At 46.2% G+C, this 22,061-nt stretch overlaps 1 protein-coding gene across 8 annotated transcripts in view; it reads left to right on the top strand.

The window, feature by feature from the left end:
• The window catches only part of FBXL7 (F-box and leucine rich repeat protein 7), a 195,659-nt gene that overhangs the window by 20,564 nt on the left and 153,034 nt on the right, over positions 1-22,061 (top strand). For 5 of the 8 annotated variants that reach the window (XM_077353325.1, XM_077353324.1, XM_077353323.1 and 2 more), the window contains one exon: positions 16,041-16,130. Coding sequence is in view for 1 of the 8 variants with exons in the window: in XM_077353323.1 (XP_077209438.1) it covers positions 16,041-16,130 (90 nt within the window). In the remaining 7 variants the exon portion in view is untranslated. Of the gene's footprint in view, positions 1-16,040; positions 16,131-18,969; positions 19,161-22,061 lie in introns of all 8 variants that reach the window. The other 3 variants (XM_077353327.1, XM_077353326.1, XM_077353329.1) reach the window with 1 other exon arrangement.

Below are 22,061 nucleotides of genomic sequence, written 5' to 3'. Positions count from 1 at the left end.
TGTTCTCGTTAACAAGTCCTTGTACATTGGGCATGTTATTCTTCTTTGCTGCTGCCTGGAAAAATACGCCTCTATTGGCGATTTCAGTAAATATGATGAGGAGCAAAGTCTTGTTTTGTATTTATTCCAGATCTTTAGAAGGGATCTTGTCCAAAAGTTGACCTTAGGTTTTTCCTTTCCTTTTGTTTTCGAAGAGGGCCAGAGCATTTCATGGAAGCTTTGCTTACTATCTACCTTTTCCAACACCAAATCTCTTGTCATTGGATCAATTATCCAGTCTGCCACTGCTGTCAGTGTTGCCGCATGTAGGTATAATTTTAGATTTGGGACGCCCTGTCCCCCTCTCTTCTTGTCATCTTGTAAGATTCTAAAGGCAATTCTTGGCCTCTTATAGTTCCAAATGAACTTATTTATTTCAGACTGCCATTTATTTACCACAGAGTCATTAATATCTATTGGCAGAGTTTGAAAGAGGAAGTTAAGTTTTGGTAATATTGACATTTTTACTGTGGCCATTATTGCTGACCACGAAAGGTTCAAGCTGTTCCACTTCTTAATGTCCTGTTGGATTTGTGACCAGAGCTCCCCGTAGTTGTTAGTAAGCAAGGTATCAGAGCAATTTCCAATTTGGACTCCTAGATATTTGACCTTTTTAGGGTTGATCTCACACCTTAGTGCCCTTTTGGTTATCTCTATATTCAAGTCTGACATGCCAAATAGCATAACCTTGGTTTTAGAGAGATTTATCTTATATCCAGAGTGTTTCCCAAAAGTGTTTATCTCTTCAAACAACAATTCTAAAGTGGTGCTTGGATTAGTTAATACACAAACAACATCATCAGCATAGCTTTTAAGTTTAAATTCTTCTCCCGCAATCGTAAGTCCCGAGAGCTTTGCGTTTGCTCGAATTTTACGAGCTAGTGACTCCAATACCAGGTTAAATAGTAGGGGGGATAGCGGACATCCTTGTCTAGTTCCCTTCCCAATTTGAATAGGGTCTTTAGTTAACATTCCATTAACCAAGATTCTTGCCTCTTGCTTTGAGTATACATGCTTGATTAGGTTCCAAAAATTGTCCCCACATTTTAGTTGGGTAAGCGTGGCCAGTAGGAACTTCCATTGCACCTTGTCAAAAGCTTTTTCAGCGTCCAAAAACACAAAAGCCGCTTGGATTCCTTTAGTGCGGACCACCTCCATTGCATTAAGGACAAATCTGACGTTGTTTTTCATGTACCTTTTGGGCATGAATCCTGTTTGATCTGGATGGATGATTTCATTAAGGCATTTCTTCAGTCTTTCTGCTAAAGCCTTTGCAAAAATTTTATAATCCACATTAAGTGGTGATATTGGTCTATAAGCATATGGCGATAGTGAGGCCATACCTTCTTTATGTATGAGTGTTATCGACGCTTGCTGCCACGATTTGGGGAGTGATTTTCCAGAATTGTCCACTACCTCATTCACCATCTGTGTTAGGACTGGTAGTAATGTATGATTTAATTTCTTGTAATAAGTTGCGGAGAGGCCATCTGGACCTGGGGCCTTATTTAATTTCATAGCTGTTACCGCTTCGGCCAATTCCTGAGCTGAGAATCTCTGATTTAATATCTTTCGTTGCTCGTCTGTGAAGGTTAAGGATGGGGTACCTCCAAGATATTCCATGCTGTCAGGTACAGTTTCTTCGTCTGTTTGGTATAAATTTTGGAAAAAGTTTGAGAGACATTGTTGTATTTCCTGATCTGTACGGAAGTGGTTGTCTCCATATTTAAGGCTGGATATAACACTTTTGTTATGATTTCTTTTTAATTTATATGCCAGCCATCTTCCAGGTTTGTCAGCATGTTCAAAATTCTTTTGTTTTATCCAGTCCAGTTTTTTCCTCATATCTTCGGTTTCCAATGCATCTTCTTAGACAGATGGGCTTGGTGCTGGATTTCTAATTGTCTGATTGACCAGACAATTTCGTTCAGCTCTTTTTCTTTCTTTTTCCTTTTGGCGGTGTTCAGGCTTATCAATCTTCCTCTTATATACGCTTTACTCGCATCCCAGACCGTAGATAATGGAATCTCTTTTGTGCAGTTAAGTTTGAAAAATTCTTTTAAGTCAGCTTCGCACAGATTCAAATTCTCTTTGTCTTCTAGGATGTATTCATTCATTCTCCATCTTCGCATACCAGCTCTGCAGAAGGAAAATTCTGCCCATATTGGGTTGTGATCTGCAAAGGTGTTGGGGAGAATTTCCATATTTGTCACTTTTGGTAATAACGATTTTGAGCACCAGCATTGGTCTATTCTGGAGTATGAGGAGTGTCGAGAAGAATAGAAGGTATACTGTTTGCTTTTGGGGTGGAGTTCTCTCCAGAGATCTATTAATGAATTAAGGTGGATATTGCGTTTGGCCGATTTCGGAAAATATGCTCCCTGTCGGTTATGTGATTTGTCCAGCGATGGGTTCATTACTGCATTAAAGTCTCCGATTATGATCCACTGTTCAGTAATAGTTTCTGTGTACTTCTGAAAGAATTCTTCAAAAAACTTGTCCTTCGCTTTGTTGGGAGCATATATGTTTGTCAATGTATATTTCTGACCATCTGGTAGTTGTATTTCAAGTGTCAAAAATCGGCCATCATTATCTTGGATTTTCTGCTCAACCTTAATGTTGGGGTTCGCAATGTAAGTATTCACCCCTCTTTTTTTCACTGTGGCAGAGGCTGCAAATTCTCTTCCTAGTTTTCTTGTTGACAATATATTTAGATTTTTTTTTCTCACATGTGTTTCCTGTATACAGTAAATATCTGCTCTCAATTTTTTCAGTTGATTGAAAAATTTGGTGCGTTTGGCCGGTGAATTCAAGCCATTAGCGTTTACGGATAGCACCTTTAGCTTCTCCATTTTTCCGTGTTGGGGCGGTTGCTCCTTGTTCTGCTTGAGAAGGGGTGGCTTGTGTTCCCGTTGCTTGTGTTAGGTAGGATGATCTATCGTCGCAGAGTTGAACTAATCGACGCGTAGTTTCCGCTCTTGTTGGGGAAGTCCTAGGTGATCCTGCCCCTGAAGTGCCTTGAGATAAGTTGTCAGCAAGCTCTTGAGCCTGTTGGAGCGTTCGGATAGTTTTTCTTCCCGATGGTAATATCACTTCCAGGGCGAATGGGATTCTCCAAAAGTATCTTATCTCTTTGGCCATTAGGATCTGTCTCAAAAAATGAAATTGTGCTCTTTTCCGTAGTGTGTCTGCTGGCAGATCTTGAAAGATTTGTATTTCTTGGCCTGCCAATTTCAGTGGCGTCTCCCGATGCTTTTGGAACAAGTTATTTCTTACTACTTTGCTATCAAAACTTACAAGAATATCTCTTGGTTGTTTCTTGCGTACGGCAGCCTTTCAGTATACTCTATATACTTTGTCAATCCGAATTTCTTCCTCCTCCAGGTACTCTTCAAGGCTTTCGGTAATTTCCTTCCTCAGGTCTGTTTTCCCAAATTCTTCCGATACGCCTTTAATTTTTACATTCCTGGCTTTGGATTCTACTTCCAGGACTTCAAACTTGTCTTCTGCCACTTTTTCCCGCTCCTGCTGATTATCTTCCACACGTTGGATTCTCGTTTGGTGTGTTGCCAGCTGATTTATGTTTTTGCCAACTACTTTCTCCAGACCATCAATTCTGTCTGAAAGTTCTTTCTTAATGTCTTGCACCTCCTTATCAACCTTTTTAACTGCTTCTAGTATCTCTGAATTAGCCTTATATAATAGGCGATACATCTGTGCATTGGTTAGGTTTTCAATATCACTTTCCTTCTCTTCTGCTTCTGTTCCCCCGATCTGTTTCTTTTTTTTTTCTGCTTCTGCCTCCTTTCTTGCTTCAGCCATCTCCTTTTTCCTCTTCCAAAAATTGGTTATAGTGACTTCTGATTTAGGGGATCTGATTTGCTTTGGGCGAGGTCTTAATCTGTCTGTCATCAAAAAAAATTTTTTTGTTTTGCTCAAAACCAACACTATAGTTTGACTTTATGACCGCTTTCACAATGCCAATACAATAATTAGAGTTTTAAATACAGAGTTGTAGATTAATATATGTTGCTATTACTTCTTCAACTTTAGGTGCTTGCTTTATCACCTTACAATAATCATTGAACCAATACTCTAACAGAATGACAGCCTGAACATTCACACACTCTGTTAATCTATTATCTGTGCAATACTATTTTTTTTATGCCAATATAATGGACCTAGATCGTTGATTTCTTCCAACCTGGTTGGTGGGGCTGACTCTCTCTTTAGATCCTGCAGATAACAGAACAAAACAACAAAAAAGCATAGGAAGAAAGAGGGGGGGGATAAGGGGGGATAGAAAGATATGTCCTTCCAGAATCAGCTATAGCTCCAAAATAACTTGTAGAGGGGTGTTGAAAATTTTTTTTTTTAATAAAGAGCCGTTGTATAAATAATAACCACAAATAAGCAGGAACTTTGTCTCAGAACAAAAGCCAAAAAGTGTTACAAAAGGTGAGGGGGGGGCAGGGCTATAAAAATATCAATGGAAGTGTATATAGAAAATGTCCCCCCCCCCAAAAAAAAGGAAAAATAAAAAGCCACCAGGAGGGAGAAAAAAAGAAAAAAGCAGAATCGGCAAATTATAATCCACTCAGACAGGCGCAAGTTAGACGTCTCTTGAGACACCTATATGCAGGTCAAGAAGCAACAGTGAGAACCTGGCATTAAATCACTGGTTCAAAATTGAGAAAAGATTTCGGCAAGGCTGTATACTGTCGCCTTGTCTTTTTAACTTGTATTTAACATGAGAATGGCAGGGTTAGATGAGTCACAAATCGGGATTAAGATTGCAGGGAGATATATCAACAGCCTCAGATATGCAGATGATACCACTCTAATGGCAGAAAGTAAAGAGGAACTAAAGAGCCTTTTGATGCGGGTAGAGGAGAAGAGTGCAAAAGTTGGCTTGAAACTCAACATCAAGAAAACAAAGATCATGGCATCCGGCCCTCTCAATTCCTGGAAAATGGATGGGGAAGAAATGGAGGTAGTGACAGATTTTATTTTCCTGGGCTCCAAGATCACTGCAGATGGGGACTAGGGAGAGAAGCTATGGCAAATCGAGACAGCATCCTAAAAAGCAGAGACATCACCCTGCCAACAAAAGTGCGTTTAGTCAATGCTATGGTCTTCCCAGTTGCAATGTATGGCTGTGAAAGTTGGACCCTAAGGAAGGCCGAGCATCAAAGAATTGAGGCTTTTGAACTCTGGTGCTGGAGAAGACTCTTGCAAGTCCCTTGGACTGCAAGGCGAACAAACCGGTCAGTCCTAGAGGAGATCAGCCCTGACTGCTCCTTCGAAGGCCAGATCCTGAAGATGAAACTCAAATACTTTGGCCACCTCATGAGAAGGGAGGACTTCCTGGAGAAGAGCCTAATGCAGGGAGCGATTGAGGGCAAAAGAAGAAGGGGACGACAGAGAATGAGGTGGCTGGATGGAGTCACTGAAGCAATCAGTGCAATCGTAAATGGACTCCGGGGAATGGTAGAGGACAGGAAGGCCTGGAGGATCATTGTCCATGGGGTCGCGATGGGTCGGACACGACTTTGCACCTAACAACAACAAAGGTTGGTAGTAAGCAAGGTATAGTGTCTGGGAGGTGGATTGATTTGGGCAGAGAGGTTATTCATAGGCACCTGGATGAGTTCAAATCCCCTCAGCTGGATGGTGTGCCCTTAAAAGCGCTCAAAGAACTTTCTGGAGAGCTTGTGGAACCTTTGTCCATCATCTTTAGGACCTCTTGGAGGCCTGGAGAGGTGCCAGAAGACTGGAAGAGAGTGAATGTTATTCCAATCTTCAACAAAGGCAGGACAGATGACTCGGGAAACTACAGGCCAGTGTGTATGGCCTCAGTTGCAGAGAAAATAATGGAACAGATTTTAAAGGTGGCGATCTGCAAACAATTTGTTGATTTGGGGAAGTCAGCATGGATTTGTCTCCAAGCAGGTTCTGCCAGACTAACCTGGTTTCCTTCTTTGACTGAGTGATGGACTTTAGATCGTGGAATTGATGTTGCTTTCCTGTAATTTGTTGATGTTGCTTACCTGTAATTTGGTAAGACTTTTGACAAGGTTTCCCATGATGTTCTGATGGATAAACTGGAGGACTACAGATACGCTGAAAACCCCACTCAAACAGTAGTTGTCAATGGTATTTCATCAGACTGGAGAGAGATAAGTAGTGGGGTACCACAGGACTTGGTACTGGGTCTGATACTTTCCAACATTTTTATCAATGGTCTGGATGAGGGAGAGTGGAGGTGACAGTGAGATGTGGTGGTCAAGAAGGTAAATGCAGTCTTGCAACAGAGACATCACATCAAAATTGCAAAATGTCAGTGGCTTCAAATATGTGTGTCATGGTACTGACTAGATATCAGAAAAAAAAACAATCATAGAGTAGTTTAACAGTGAAATTGTCTGCATAAGGAGGTGGTGAGCAGCAGCTGGACAGATACTTATAATGGATGCTTTAGGCTGATCCTGCATTGAGCAGGGGGTTGGACTAAATGGCCTATATGGCCCCTTCCAGTTCTAGGATTCTATGGGCCACTCCGCACAACTTAAATGTAGCCGAAGTCTTACGTTTTGTAAATGCTATTAATTTAACATGTCCATTCTCAAAATAGTGCTAGAAAGAATGTCCCTCCCTAGCTCTCGCTCCCGAGCTTCCGGAGATGCAATCACCATTCCCCCCCCTTAAACCGGCGAAAGCAACAAATAAGTGAGGCTTCTTCGGCTGAAGTCCCTCCACAGAAGTGCTTAACAGTAAAACAAAGCTCCTTTCTGCAATCGTGTTTAAAGTTTCCTAGCATAATACATCCCTCTGTTCGACCCTGCCTATAATTTCGGCCAGAAATTGTACCCATTGGAGGTGGGGATTTTTTTTTTTACTTTAAGAGCACGTAAACGATTAAGTGCCAGCTCCTACGCCAGTGAAAAAGGTCTTTCTGAGACACTGAATGAACAAATATTCGTTGCTACTGGTGTTTTCAGGTTTTAAAAAAAACAGTTCTTAAAGGGGAAGGGGCTTTTCGGGAGCACGAACACAAAATTTCATTGGCTGTTCTATTTGATTGACGGCCAGGGGCGGGAAGAAGCGCGGGAAAATATTGCTTCCTTTGTTGTGATTCCGGCAAGACCGGAAACCTGTGGGGAATGAATAGACCGCTATTGGGACTTCAGTATTCCACTAGAATTGAAGGTATGCGGAATGACGAAATTCCACTATTAAATATAGCGTTTCTGCATACTGCAAACATTTTAGCAACATTGGTCATTGTGCGGAATGGCCCTATGAGTTCTGGCCCCACTGGGAACCCTCCAGATGGCAACTGGGGCTTGGCCATTGTTTTTGGGATTTGTGCACAGTGTTGGACTTGGTGGGCCATTGACCTGATCCAGTATGGCTTCTCTTATATTCTTACTAGCAGTAAAGCTAGTAGGAATGTTGGATTGTAATGGGTGCCAGGTAGGGATTTGAGGGGAGGGAATTAAAGGCAGCAGGTGTCCGCCTACCAGCTGATAGTGACAGCCTTGCTTCCTGATCCCTTTAAATTCCTCTTTAAATCTCTCTCTCTTACCTTTGCAAGCAAAGCTGCCTGCAAAGATGGGGGGGGGGAGGGATTTAAAGGCAGCGGATGGCCACCTAGCAGCTGAGAATAAAAGCCTTGCTGCCCAATCCCTTTACATTCTTTCCCAAGCTGGTAGACCCTTTAAATGCTCCCCCCTTCCTTCATAGGCCGCTTTTCCTGCGAAGTTGGAGGGGGTGCCATGCTTCATCCAGCATACTGAACATTCCAAAGCTGCCTCGCGTGGGGGGGGGTGGTGTTCTGCCTGGGGGTTTTGGAATGTTCAATACGTCATAGGAAATATGCACCTTCCTTTATGGAGTGGAGGTCCATCATGCTGTCATACACAAGGCATAAAAAGCAGGTCTTATTGTCCAGGTGCAGGTTTAGGCATTTGGAGGATTCACTGGATGGATTCCGTACACTGTGGTAAATGTATTTTAATGTTGCAGCTTCCTTTGCTTTTTCTAATTCTTTCTAATGTGACTTCTGACATTTGTGTGTTACATTGTATGTTAGAAAGACCACCAAATAATTTTATAAATTAATACCAAGTAACCCTTCATCTACCAACAGAGACTCTGGCTGGTTGAGTCCTGCCTGCAGCCACTTAGAGAAATCCGCTGGTATTCCTGCTTGCAAAATGACACTGTTGCAGAACTCAAACCAGAGGTGGTGAACTGGGGCCATGTTTTGTGATGGGCCAGTTCTTCCAGGCTGCCAGCAGTCAGAAAGTGGGTTTCAGCTGGCAGGCCATGACCTGGGACTGGATTATATTTCACCCCAGGAACTGAGGAGGCTAGAAATGTTATGCAGAAGCCGCCCCCCCCCCCCATTGCATTTTCATATTCATTTTATCACACGGAAGAAGCAGACCCCGTGTTGCTATTTGTGGTTACAGGTAGTTTCTGAGCCTGAAGAAGTTCAAGATGGTTGCAGGCCCCGTTCTCCAGATATATTTCACCCTGGCTTCCTCCCTTCTGTTGAGTTCGCCACATGGGTCCACTTTTCATATTCCCCCCTCCTGGCTTCTTTCAGGTGTTGGGCAGACATTGTTCTCTCTTGGTTTGCAGTGTTTTCTGATGCCCTTTAGAGTTCCATTGTCATCCTCTGCACCTGATCTGTCCCGGGTGTTTATCTTTCCTATGTCCGATTGATGGTGCTTGAGACAGTTAGTTTCCCTTAATCTCTGGCTAAACAGTTTCAGTCAGCAATAATAGGATAATAGTCAGTTTGTCTCCACTAGTAAGATTAATCTCATTGTTTTGTGATGTTTTCCTGCTCAGATGCTGTTAGATGTAACCTGCCTGATCCATGTGGGGATGTCTGTGTCCAGCCTAGGGAAGAATCAGACACCCCAAAGGCTGGTGTGTGTGTGTGTGTGTGTGTGTGTGGTGGCTCCCTTGGAGCACCTCCGGGGTCTTCTTTCACATGTTTATCTTTCTGGAGAGCATCGGAGTCTAATGCGGAGTCAGGTCATGGGTATGCTGCCCTGCCGGGCTGCACCTGCACAGCTAGTTGGTTGTCCTGGAACAGAGAATTTGCCAAAGTCCAGAGTCCAGTCCCAGAGGTCGGGAGCCCAGGAGTCAGAATTCACAGCAAGTGGGGCGGGGAGCGAAGTCAAGCCGAGCCAGGGTCAAGAGCCACAGAAACAGCCAAACTCAAACCGTAATCAGAAGCCAGGGATGGAATCAGAAGCGAAGCCGTAGGTGGGAGGAACCAAACCCACGGGTCTGGAGCTGGGAGCATAGCTAAGAGTCAGGCTGACATCAGGAACCAAGAGTCAGGCAGGCAGAGATTTGCTGAAGCGAACCGGCACAAGGAGTTGTCTGCACAAGTTGCACCCCGAAGGACCGTGCCTCAAGCCCCTTCTGATATAACCAGAAGCCGGGTGGAGCAGCACTCAGCAGCACTGCAGCTGGAGCCAGTCTTCATCAGAGGAAGCCGGGGCACCCTGACATCGTGCGGATAGGTGTGCTGACCTTCTGACCGCGTCCTCTGCCATTTGGGGCTTGCTGGAGCCTCCCCTGCGGCCTCCCCTGCTGCTCCTCCAGGGAGTCTTCTGGGCTGGGGGCTGTCTTGTTCCGGGGCTTGATGTAGTAAGGCTGGGCCCAGGCTGCTTGTCCTCTGGGGGATCAGGCAGCTCCTGGTCCATGACAGCTGGCTCTTCCAGGGCCTCCGAGATATCCTCTGCCTCCAGAGCGCTTCCTGGCGCCAGCTGGGAGGGGGCGGGCATGACAATTGGTCTGTCAAGGAGTGGATGGTCTGATGGACACCAACCGCTCCAAGCTACAAACCCAATCCCAAATATCCCAGTTCCTGGGCCAAACCTCCATCCCCCCATCTGTACCCCCATTTCATTGGGGTTAAGTTTAAGTCTGTTTGCCCTCATTTGGGCCACGACCCCTTCCAGGCTTCTGTTCAGGCTCCCTGAGGTCTGCCAGAGCACGAGGTAGAAGAAGAAGAAGAAGAAGAAGAAGAAGAAGAAGAAGAAGAAGAAGAAGAAGAAGAAGAAGAAGAAGAAGAAGAAGAATTGGTTCTTGTATGATTTAAGCTTATGAGTCCAATTCCAATAGACTTTTTTACAAATAAATGTTTTCTTATATGCGCCTGTTCAGAGCCAAGGTTCCTTTCTGTTCTTCTCCAGGTTGGGTCTTTGTTCCCTCTTTGTTTTTCATCCACACGGGCAACCAGGGCCAGCAGCCAGACAACCAACGTCCTTCAGGAATCCTTGGAGGGGCTCGCCCCCCCCCCCACTCAGTCATCTCGCTCAAGACTGGTGCTGACTCTCGGGGCATTTCCCCATGGTGTCACGGTCCGGGGTCAGAGCCACTGCCCCAGGCGCCTTGAGTGGCATCCTGGGGTCTCCTTGTGATCCTCCTTGTGGTCACCCCCAACGCAGCTGTGCTGTGGCCTCTGCTTTGCTGAAGCAGGGCTGCTGACATGTCCCCCACAATCTCTGACAGAGAGGCACTCACAGCCAGAAGGCGTTGAAGGTGGAGCCTTTCAAAGGAAAGGGATGTCTCATTACTTATTATCAAAGGGATGAGGACCCGTGCAATCAGTCACCTTAAGATTTGTGCTTCTAAACTGTAATACCTGGAATTGTGATTTGTGCACAAATGTTCTGTCTTTCTGTGCCCTGTGTGGTCATGGCATCTGTTGTGTTTCCATCCATGGAAGAGCGGCCCTGTGAGCATCCAAGCGCCCTGTCCTTCTGTCACCTTCACTCTAGGAAGTCCCTTCTTCTTGTGTGGTCTCCCCTTCTGCCCCAGCGCAAGTGGGTATCTGTCACAACAGCTCTTTCTGTAAACATGTAATCCAGCATGCGTGCACACAGACACATAGATGAGTTAAATATTTATGCTTCAGGGTTGATCTCACGGCTGGCCTCAGAATGAAGGAGTCCTTGTTTGCAACGGTAACCATCTTGTCTGTAAAAGCTATTACTCTCTCTTTTTGTGTGAAAGGATCTTTTAAAAACCATAATGAAATACCCTGTTAAGTATAATTCTGCAACTAGATTCTGATCTTGCTGCAAGGTTCCCCCTTCCCCCGACCAAGAGGGTCTCCTGGCCCACCAGCTTCCAAACTGGGGGCATGGGGTTGGGCAGCACCCAGGCTGACGCTCCACAACTCTATCTGCCTGGTCTGGGCTATCTGGGCTTCCCCATTGGCCAGGTGTGGTGACTTCCCTATTAGGCCACCATCCCTGCCTGGCTTGTCTGCAGGGTCCTTCCACCTGCACAGCCTTGGGGACTCGAAAAGGAACGGGAAGCCTTCCCTGCCTCTTCCAGCCCAGCTCTCTATCCCTGTTTCTTAGAGCTGCTGCTGCTTAGCGAGTCCCATCCTGGCCTTCCCCATGTCTGGGCTCGCCCTGGCCTCCCTACCACTGTCTGGCTTTCTGCCTTATTCTCAGGGTGTCTGAGGGATCTGCCTGGGCAGCCATTGAGAGGCTCATCCGCTATGCATCTATCTCCTCTCCTTTTAAAGCTGTTTGTTCCTGCGGCCATTGCTACATCTTCTGACAGTGAATTCCACATTTTAAGCACTCTGTGTATAGATTAGTATTTCTTTTTGTCTGTCCCGAACCTCCTGCCTATGAGAATCATTAATTGGCTTTGGGGAGTGGGAGGAAAAGTTCTCTGTCAGTTCTCTCCACCCCACAGATAATTTTATAAACCTCCTTTCCATCCTCCTTACTGATCTCTTTTCTAGTCTGAATAGTCCCAGACTGTCTGTGTAGGAAAGGTGCTGCAATCCCATAATGATCTTGTTTCCCCTCCTCTGTACCTCTTCCAGCTCTGCAGTGTTCCTTTTGTGATACAGTGACCAGAACTGCACACAGACTCCTTTCGTACTAAAATTTGCTTCTTCAGGCGCAGTCCCAAATGGGCCCCTCACTTGCCCTGCAGCAAAGGAATCCCCAGAAAACTCTTCTCATCTTTGCAAGCAGGGTCTAAAGGGGTCTAATTCAGGGCTGCCCAATGTGGAAAGGTGTGCAGAGACTCATATCTGCCATTTTGAGCCTTCCCTCACACTCCCTCTGTTCCAAAAAATCTGCCTTTTTTTAAAAATTAAGGGGCAACCATGTTAAAACGCTGTTTCTAAGTTTTTAAAAAAGCAGTCTTACATGGCAGTGTTATAATGTTATAACATTATAACCCAGAGTTGTTGTTTTCAAAATTATATTCAGGACATTTTTTGGGGAAGGGGGGAGGTGATCAAGGACACAGAATGGTGGGATTAAAGGATGCAACAAAAACAAAGGTATATTTTTGAAACCTTCTACCCAGAAAAAAAAAACCTTTGTTGGTCTTAAATATGGTCCTGGACTCAAACGTAGCTTTGTCAGAGCAGTACCTTTCTTGCTGTGCTTGATTCCAAAGTCCTACCTTTTCTGTAGGGCTGGTTCTGGTCACATAGAAAAGCTGGCTTCAACAGTGTGTTTTGACAGAGTATAATGAATTCAATTTCAGGAAGTAACAGTGCATGCTACAAATCAGTTGCATTTGATTCAAATTTCCTTTAAATTTGCTTTTTTAAAAAGGTGGTGGAACTGAAATCTTACATGGAAATCCTGTGCGCCCCTTTAAAAAGTTATTTGTTTTTAGCTGTCCTCCTTATCTGTAAATGTTCTTGCTTTCAGGGTGTTAATCGTGACATCCTGTTTTATAGTCGGCCTTTCTGACTATGGCTGAAGGCAGATTATCCCGTGCAAGACAATTTAAATCAACAGGAATGGGGCAGCCAATTAAAATTTGGGGCTCCTCGGGATCTCTTCCTTCCTGCTTCCTGCTTACAGTCCAAAAACGACCCAGTTCTGAACATGGGCATGGAATTCAACATATCTGTTACCTACTTCCTGGATGTTTCCTTTTGAAAGCAAACTTCAGAAACACTGACGTGTATATCCATCAGGTCTCTGAAAGCATCAGCCTAATGGAATCAGAATTCAGGGGGATGTATAGGGCTCTCAAGCCCCCTGCAAGGGGGATTCCCCACCACTAGGTCCTGTTGCTGAACTTCACATTGAGCAGCAGTGGGTTTTTTTTAAAAAAATAATGCAACCTCATCTATTTACTGGATGTTATTGCTGGAGGTGACACAGGTAGCTCTAAGAATCACTGGAAAATCTTTTTACCTAGAGTTTCTGGCAATTCCTAAACCACTTCCACACGTGGGCCATGATGTCTACTACTCACAAATGCATGATAATAAATTTCTGCCCTCCACACCCTGCTGCTGCATCTTGTGCTTCCCCCTGCACACTGGCGGAAAAAAAGGCACTGGAGAGACCAACACACTCTTTTAGGCACTGCTCCTCAGCCTGTCAATCAACGGAGGCAACCAATCAGAGGTTTGGGTGCCTCCAAAGTTCCCTCAAATACTGATTTAAAAAAAAATGAAAGCCATGCATGGCAACAAATGTGCATTGCCAAGCAAGACAAAGGACAAAAAAATACAGCCGGGCGAGGGAGGCAGATTCCCACCCCTGCAGTAGTTTAGCCACCATCTCTAAGTAACTGCTGCCGTCGTGGGTGCCTTGCCACCCAAGCTGTCAAACCCCTGTCCCTTCCCCATCTCTTCTCACCCCCAACGCAGCCCACCCCACTGGTCCGTGCGCCTGGCACTCGGCCTCCCCCCCCCTTCAGGCCTGCTGCAAAGGAGCCTTTAACAGCCCCTGACTGAGGGGAGGGAGACGTTTCTGAGAGCAACGCAGGGGAGTCGGAGGGCATGGGGGTGGGCATTCCTTTTGGGGGGGAGCTTTCCCCTGTTGCCAAACAGTTGGCTGACAGGGAGGCCACAGAAAAGCCCCTTCACACTGCTGTGGCCGGCCATGCTGCTGGAGGGAAGAAACAGCCAAGCAACGCTCTGCAGATTTGAGACCTACCACACAGGGTTGTTGTGCAGGTAAAACTGGAGGCTCTTGCAGAGGTTCTTTTGCCTCCTGTTTCATCTGCACAACAACCCTGTACAGTAGGCCTCAAGTGTTTCAACTCCACAACCACCTACATGGGAGACCTTAAATGTTTCTTCTCCTCAACCCTGTCCAAACTCCATTTAGGAGGCCTTTCTGCCTGGGGAGCTGATCCTTATGCTCTGCAGGTGAGCTGTAATTCCAGGAGCCCTCCAGGCCCCACCTGGAGATTGGCTACCCCTGGGTTGGAGATATTCCTGGAGGTTTGGAGGTGGGACTTCAAAATCGTACAATGCCTCAGAGTCCGACCTCCAAAGTAGCTATTTTTGCCTGCAGAGTTGATCATTACAATCTAGAGATGAGCAGCGATCTAGAGAGGATAGCAGAGGCTCACAGACTGTGGTTGGGGTGGAGTGTGTCTCTCCTGGGCTATGGGCTTTGGCCAGCCCTTACCAGCAACTGTTTATATTTTGGGGTACAGAGAGACAGACAGACAGACAGACAGACTAATATCAATCCTGCAAGTCATGGGCAGAGCTTCAGACAGAATGTTGGCTGCCTTACCACTCTGCGCCACAAGAGGCTCTAGGATGCACGTTAGAGGGTGGTAAATCCACTTTCCTGAATTTACCACATTACACTTTAAAAATGGCTGCATCCTGAATGTTGTCAGTGTCATGTGGGGGGTGGGGGTGGGGGGGAGGGCTCTATAAGCCAGTGGTCCCCAACCCCCGGTCTGGAGACCGGTACCGGTCCGCGGAACAGTCGGTACCGGCCCCTTGGCATGGCAATGCACAGCTGCTGCTGGCAGCGCCCCCCAGCGGGCAGCGGGAAGTCAGGGGCGCCAGCAGGAAAGCAAGTGGAGCAGGGGCTCAGGCGGCAGCGATGTCCCTTGGCTAAAGACTACCCTACTCCCCCCCGGGCCTCAGTAAAATTGTCATGCGTTGACCGGTCCCCAGTGATAAAAAGGTTGGGGACCACTGCTGTAATGACCACTGGTCGTTCCCGGCCCTAGGGAAGCACGCCTGGCCTCGACCAGGGCCAGGGCCTTTTCGGTCCTGGCCCCGACCTGGTGGAATGAGCTCCCGGGAGAGCTGCGGGCCCTGCGGGATCTTTTAACGTTCCGCAGGGCCTGCAAGACGGAGCTCTTCCTCCAGGTTTATGGTAGAGGCCGGGGCTGATAATAGATCTATGCTTCCCCCGGGGACTCGGGTTCTGGACCCGAAGCAAAACATCACCACTAGTAGTGGGAGGGAGGCGGGGGAAGTTGAGCTGCCGTTCTTGCCATGCCGGCAATATTGGCAATGTTATTATTGTTTTTATGGGGTTTTAATGGGGATTTGTGATATTGTTACCCGCCACGAGCCGCAAGGGAGTGGCGGGCTATAAATCTAATAATAATAATAATAATAGTAATAGTAATAGTAATAGTAATAGTAATAGTAATAATAATAATAAGCCTTCAACATGAAGGGGCTGAGACAGGAAAGATTCCAGTAAGAAGTTCCGTTAAGTACACGAGACTGCATTTAAGGGGGGAAATTCTCCTGGGATTACAACAACAACAACCACCACCTTTATTGGCTTAAAATATACGACAAATCAGAATAGAGTCAGTTGGTTCTTGAATCCACGCGGCTTAATTGCCATTTGTAAGAATTTAGCCACTTTATCCGTTGTATCTGGATCCTGATTGGGAAGCAGGAAGTGTACCTTGCGTTGGACTAGGCGTGAGTCTAGAGCCCGAATGGCATTGTATGCGGGGCAGCAGGAAAAGACATGCTGTATGGTTTCTACGGAGCCTTGTCCACAGGGGCAGCGTCTCTGTGTGTAAGGATGCTGTGCCCTTTACCATATAAAGCTTGGGCTAGAACCAGCGTCCCTTGTCTTTAAGGTGCCCTGGACCTTATTGCCCTGACACCAGCTCTCTGCCGCTCACTTGCTGGACCGATTCTCCTTCTGTGGGTTGCGCTTCAGTCTCTCTCTCCCTCCCTCCCTTTCTAGGTAAAGGCAGCTCAAGCATTTCATCCGACGTGAGTTCAAGCACGGATCGTACACCAGCCCAAGCACAGAGGAATGCTGCTGCCAGTGAAGGTAGGCAGATGGGCTTGAGGAAAACATAACTTCTGGCAACTTTTCTTCCAACATCCTTCCTTCTGTCATGTCGTTCTGGCAGGGGCTCAAATTTAATGGGACTGGGCCAGAGTTTTATTTCCAAGGCGAATAATGGAATGGCTCCTGACAGCTGGTCCACAACTAGACTTGAGGGCACTGTGTTCCCTGATGCTTAGGGGATTGTGCCCCAAATGCTGACATGCCTGAAATGTAGGCTTATGGGTCAGTGCTTCCATGACTGTTCAGCTGATGGATCTTACCTGCTGGGCAGGGGGCAGGAGGTGCTTGCAGAGTGGATGGCTTGGTTTAGGAGTGTTGGTGGTGGGGGGGGGGGAGCAGAGACAGGCCTTTCGCAGTCCTCTTGTGGGAATTCTGCACTGACCACGGCACAGCTTCAGTCTGGTTATGCTGATGGGGCGGTCCTAAGGAGCCTGTTGGTGTCAGTGGATGGAGGGGACAACCCTGTTTCGGGTTTCCCTGCAGGGTGTCAGGCTGCCTTCCCGATTCCCGCGAGGAAAGCAGGGCTCAGCGGCTCAACACCTGCCTTAATCCGAGTAAAGCTGTTGGGGGAGAAGCAGAGGGCCCCTCTGGAGGCCAGGGCAGGCGGGGCCACTTCCAACTGCGCTGAGTTTGTGTTGGTGTGTTGGCATCAGAGACTGAAAACAGCCCAGCAATTACCAGAGCCAGGTTTCCTCAACAAAACCCACAAGGAAAATAAAGAAAGCAACGAACAATCACCAATTCGTATCTGTCGGACTGGCAACCAGGCATCAGAAGTGCCCTGGCAATGCCCTCATGTGTCGCTGAGCACTATTTGCAAAATTACACATCTTTGTAATTGTTTTGTAAATATTACTATGAGTTTGCAGCAGCTTTCTGAACATCCTTAAAAAATACTAGTTCTGCTTATCTGCATGACTAAACCACTGAGAAGAATGTGTACTTTGAAACAAAATATTTATAATTGTTGGTTTTAACTGGTTTGATTAGTAGATTATTTTGATTAGTCTTCTTTTGTCTTAAGGAATTAAACTGAATCAGGGTTCTCGTTTGTTTCCTAAGTGTTTTGAGAATCTAAAAGCAAACTGTGCTGTCTGAGTCCACATACATCTGGCAACCGGCTGCCTCTGGCTCTTTACCCTTAAGCTCTTTGTCTCTGCAGATCTCTTCTTTGGGAGAGCTTTGACCTGCACACAAACAAACAGCTTAATAACGGCCTGTGAGCCCAAGGGAAGAGCCCCTAGCTGGAAAATCCCAGGAAAACTGGAGAAATTCTAAATGGATGCAAATTTACTCCTGCAGTTTTCTTTATTGAATACCAAACTTTTACTTTAAATAAGGGGCCACTCTGTGCATTTGTTTTTTTTTAAGTGTGTGCCTGAACGTTAACTTCCCCTCCCTTTCGTAGACGATCAGAGTAGTTGAAGAGTAAATTAGTGACATGTATGTGCATCCAGAGGCATTGACCGTGGCATCTGTGACCCTGCAAGGTGAATCTTACGGGTTCTCTCTCCTTTCTCCTCTAACCTTTCATCGACTAATTATGGGTGCATGATTGATCCACGCCTGTCCATGATGGTTGCCCTGAGCCCCTGGACACTGGCTTGGCCTGACCTCTGCGGATTTTAAAAGTTCTTCCGGTTCAGAGTATAGATTGCGACACTCACACATGGACTGGAGAGCAAATACTCCCACGTCAGTGAGAGATCCTGGGGAGGGAGCCAGATCCTGAACACGCCGCTCCAGCGACTGACATTTTAACCAGAAGGCAAAATCGGGGAGGGCAACTTCTATTGGGGCTGAGCAACATGGCACAGGGAAGGTTCCTCCTGGTGAATCCTATGTGCTGGGATTGGCCCCTGAGCATGCTGCGTGCCTGCCTCTCGGTCGTTCCAGGGAATTGGTCTTGCGGCCTTCGATATTCGGGAGGGGGGAGGGGGGGGAGCAGCCTGGAATTGTTGCATAGATCTGAGCAAAGCTGAGCAGCTTCTTTGTCTTCATATTCATGTTGTGTTTTCAGAGTTCTCCAAAGTTATTGTTTTATTGGTTCCTGTTCTCAGCCAGAGCAGGCCTGTAGCAGCTTACATTTTAAAAGAATCAGTAAATAAAATATAATAACGTAAAACCAGCCCCAATTAAAACAAATCAATAATCTACAGCGATGACCAGTCTCACTCCTTCTCCCTTTGTTCCCAGAAGGGGCTCCAATCACAGAGCCCCCCCCCCCAACAGACCCTGTTTGTCAGGCGGATGAATTACATGGTCTGTTAGTAGCAAAAACAAAAAAAGGAAGGGGGGGGAGACACCCAAACATCTCCCAGCCCTCGCCTCAGCCAAATGCCCGGTGGAAGAGCTGTGTCTTTCAGGCCCTGCGGAACCGTGAGAGATCCAACGGGGCCCTCAGATTGTTCCGGAGCTCCTTCCACCAGGTTGGGGCTGGGACCGAAAAGGCCCACTTCATGCAGGCTGGGAAGCACCCTTGTGTCACTGGCGAAGAGAGGGTGGTTGCGTAGCAATGAGTACCCTGTTGACCCCTGACCCCAGAGTAAGTGTATTTAAACACCCATCGAGCTCTTAGTTCAGGAACACTCAACCGATGTCCCGCAGGGCAGGACTGGCCCATGTAATGTGTCCCTGCGGACCATTCCAGCACAGATGGGCAGTGGGTGGTGGGAGTGGTGGGGCAGGCATCCGGGACATTGTAGGAGGGCGTGTTAATGTTTTAAGCATGTTTGCATGTAGAGTAAAAAATCATATTGGCATTTGGGTTTGCCTGTGTCCTTCATAAAGTTCCTATTTCCTCTCTCTGGTATTGCAGTTCATGGTGACATTTATGTCAGATCCAGCCCTCAAAAGAAATGAGTTGGATGCCTCCAGCCAAAGCGGTCAAAGGTCAATATAAGGTTCCTGGGTTTTCTCTAGAAGCAGGGGAAGGGCCAGAGAAAAGTCACCACTAGAAGAAGGAGAGGCAGTCTCAAGTCTGCCGCTTGGTACACTGCCAGTCTAACTGTGAGTGTGTGTGTGCAGGGTGGGGGTGGGGGTGGGGGTGGGGGTGGGGGTGGGGGTGGGGGTGGGGGGGATAAGTGTTTATTGCCTCAGGAGCTGAAAGAGAAAGAGCACCCATCTACCCCATTGAGAATGCCAATTACAGGTACCGAAGCATGAAAGTTCAGTTGAGTGTTTTTGGGTAAATATAAAAGGAGTAGGAAGTGAGAGGGGTATTATTGTGGGGGTCTGTTATAGACCACCAAGCCAGTCTGAGGACTTGAATGAGATACTGCTAGACCAAACTACACAGTTTTTAAAAAAGAGGGCAACAGTGGTCATGGGTGACTTCAATTACCCAGATATCTGTTGGAAGACCAACTCTGCTAAAATTGCAAACTCCGTTAAATTCTTAACTTGTCTTGCTGACAGCTTCATTTCCCAGAAAGCAGAGAGGGGAACCAGGGGCTCTGCTATTTTAGACTTGATTCTCATCAATAGGGAAGAACTGGTAGATGAGATGGAAGTAGTGGGCACACTTGGTAGCAGTGACCATGTGCTTTTGGAATTTTCAATCGCGGGAAAGAGAAAACCTTTACGTAGTCGTACGTGTAGACTGGACTTCAGGAAAGCTGATTTTCTCAGACTTAAAGGTGTGTTGCGTAGAGTCCCGTGGTCAGAAAGACTTAAAGAGATGGGAGTTTCTTAAAAGTGAAATACTGAAGGCTCAATCACAAACAATTCCCTTGAGAAGGAAAGATGGAAGGAGCCTAAGGAAGCCAAGTTGGCTCCAGAAGCAGTTATCAAAAGATTTGAGGAATAAAAAAGAGTCATTTAGGAAATGGAAGGCCATTACCAAGGATGTGTATAAACAAATAATCAATAATTGTATGGGGATTGTTAGAAAAGCCAAAGCTCAATATGAGAGTAGGCTAGCAGGAAGTGCTAAAAATAACAAAAAAGGCTTCCTAAGTTACATTTCAAGCAAGAAAAAGAATAGGGACACCATAGGACCACTGCAAGGACAAGAAAGTAAAATTGTAACAGATTACGAAGAGAGGGCTGAACTTCTCTTGTGAGCGAAATAGTGATCAACGTGGCAAAAACATAACACAACACAGGGGACGGGAATGGTGGCCTAGGATCACTGTTGGAGCAGGCCACAAACACCTAGAAACAAAGTCTTCTGGGCCAGATGAACTGCATCCAAGGGTACTAAAAGAACTTGCAGGTGTCATTTCCGAACCTCTGTCCATTATTTTTGACACTTCTTGGAGAACAGATGAGGAGCCAGACGATTGGGGGCGAGAAAATCTTGTCCCCATCAAGACAGGGAAAAAGGAGGATCTGGGTAATTCTCGACCCGTCAGCTTGACATCTGTAGCTGGCAAAATTTTGGAACAAATAATCAAACACTCGGTCCTTGAGCAGCTGGAACTGAGAGCTGTGATTTCTAAGACTCAGCATGGGTTTTGCAAGAACAAATAATGTCAGACCAACCTTATTTTTTTTTCGAGAAAGTGTCCACCTTGCTGGATCAGGGGAATGCCGTGGACATAGTTTATCTGGATTTCAGTAAAGCTTTTGATAAGGTTCCACATGATATTCTTGTTTACAAGTTGGTAAAATGCAGTATGAATCCTAATTCTGTCAGGTGGATCAATAACTGATAGACAAATCGTACTAAGACAGTACTTGTTAATGGTTCAGCGTCCTCTTGGAGAAGAGTGACAAGTGGAGTACCCCAAGGATCTGTCCTGGGGCCTGTGTTGTTCAACATATTTATAAATGATTTGGATGACGGATTAGAGGTGATACTTATTAAATTTGCAGATGATACTAAACTGGGAGGGGTAGCAAACACAACCCAAGACAGAATCAGAATACAGGATGATCTTGATAGGCTTGAGTAGTGGGCTAAACTGAATAAAATGAAGTTCAATAGGGACAAATGTAAAGTTCTGCATTTAGGTAGGAAAAACCAAATACACCAATATAAGATGGGGGAGATGTCTTGGCAGTAGCATGTGCAAAAAGGATCTAGGAGTCTTAATAGACCATACATTGAACATGAGTCAGCAGTGTGACTCGGTGGCTAAAAAGGCAAATGGGTATCAAACGTGTCCAGGTCACAGGAGGTGATGGTACCACTTTGCTCTGGTTCAGCCTCCTGTGTTCAGTTTTGGGCACCCCAATTGAAGAGGGATGTTGACAAACTGGAACGTATCCAGAGGAGGGCAACAAAGATGGTTAGAGGTTTGGAGACCAAGACATATGAAGAAAGGTTGGAGGAGCTTGGTCTGTTTAGCCTAGAGAGGAGATGACTGAGAGGGGATCTGATAACCATATTCCAAGTATTTAAAAGGGTACCATATGGAGGACGGAGCAGAATTGTTCTCTCTTTCCCCAGAGGGACAGACCAGAATGAATGGGATGAAATTAATTCAAAAGAAATTCCATCTAAACATCTGGAAGAAGTTCCTGACAGTTAGAGCGGTTCCTCAGTGGAACAGGCTTCCTTGGGAGGTAGTGGGCTCTCCATCTTTGGAAATTTTTAAGCAGAAGCTAGATAGCCATCTGACAGAGAGGCTGATTCTGTGAAGGCAAAGGGGTGGCAGGTTACAGTAGATGAGTGATTGGGATCTGAGTCTCCTGCATAGTGCAGGGGGTTGGACTAGATGACCATGGGGTCCCTTCCCACTCTATTATTCTATGATTTTATGATTCTATGAGACACTTGAGGCCTGATGAGTGACTGCAGGCCATTGCCAGTTCTCTCAGACCTCTCACAGCCCCACATCCCTCACAGGTTGTCTGCTGTAGGGAGAGGAAGGGGAAAGGTGGTTGTAAAGCGTTTTGAGACTCCTTTGGGTAGTAAACAGCAGGGTACAAAAAGGAGCAGGGCGGACACCTGTGTACTGTGAC

Source organism: Paroedura picta, chromosome 9, assembly GCF_049243985.1.
Source record: "Paroedura picta isolate Pp20150507F chromosome 9, Ppicta_v3.0, whole genome shotgun sequence".
Taxonomy (NCBI): Eukaryota; Metazoa; Chordata; class Lepidosauria; order Squamata; family Gekkonidae; genus Paroedura; species Paroedura picta.
Note: the sequence above shows the minus strand (reverse complement) of the source record. Positions and strands in the feature narration are given on the sequence as shown.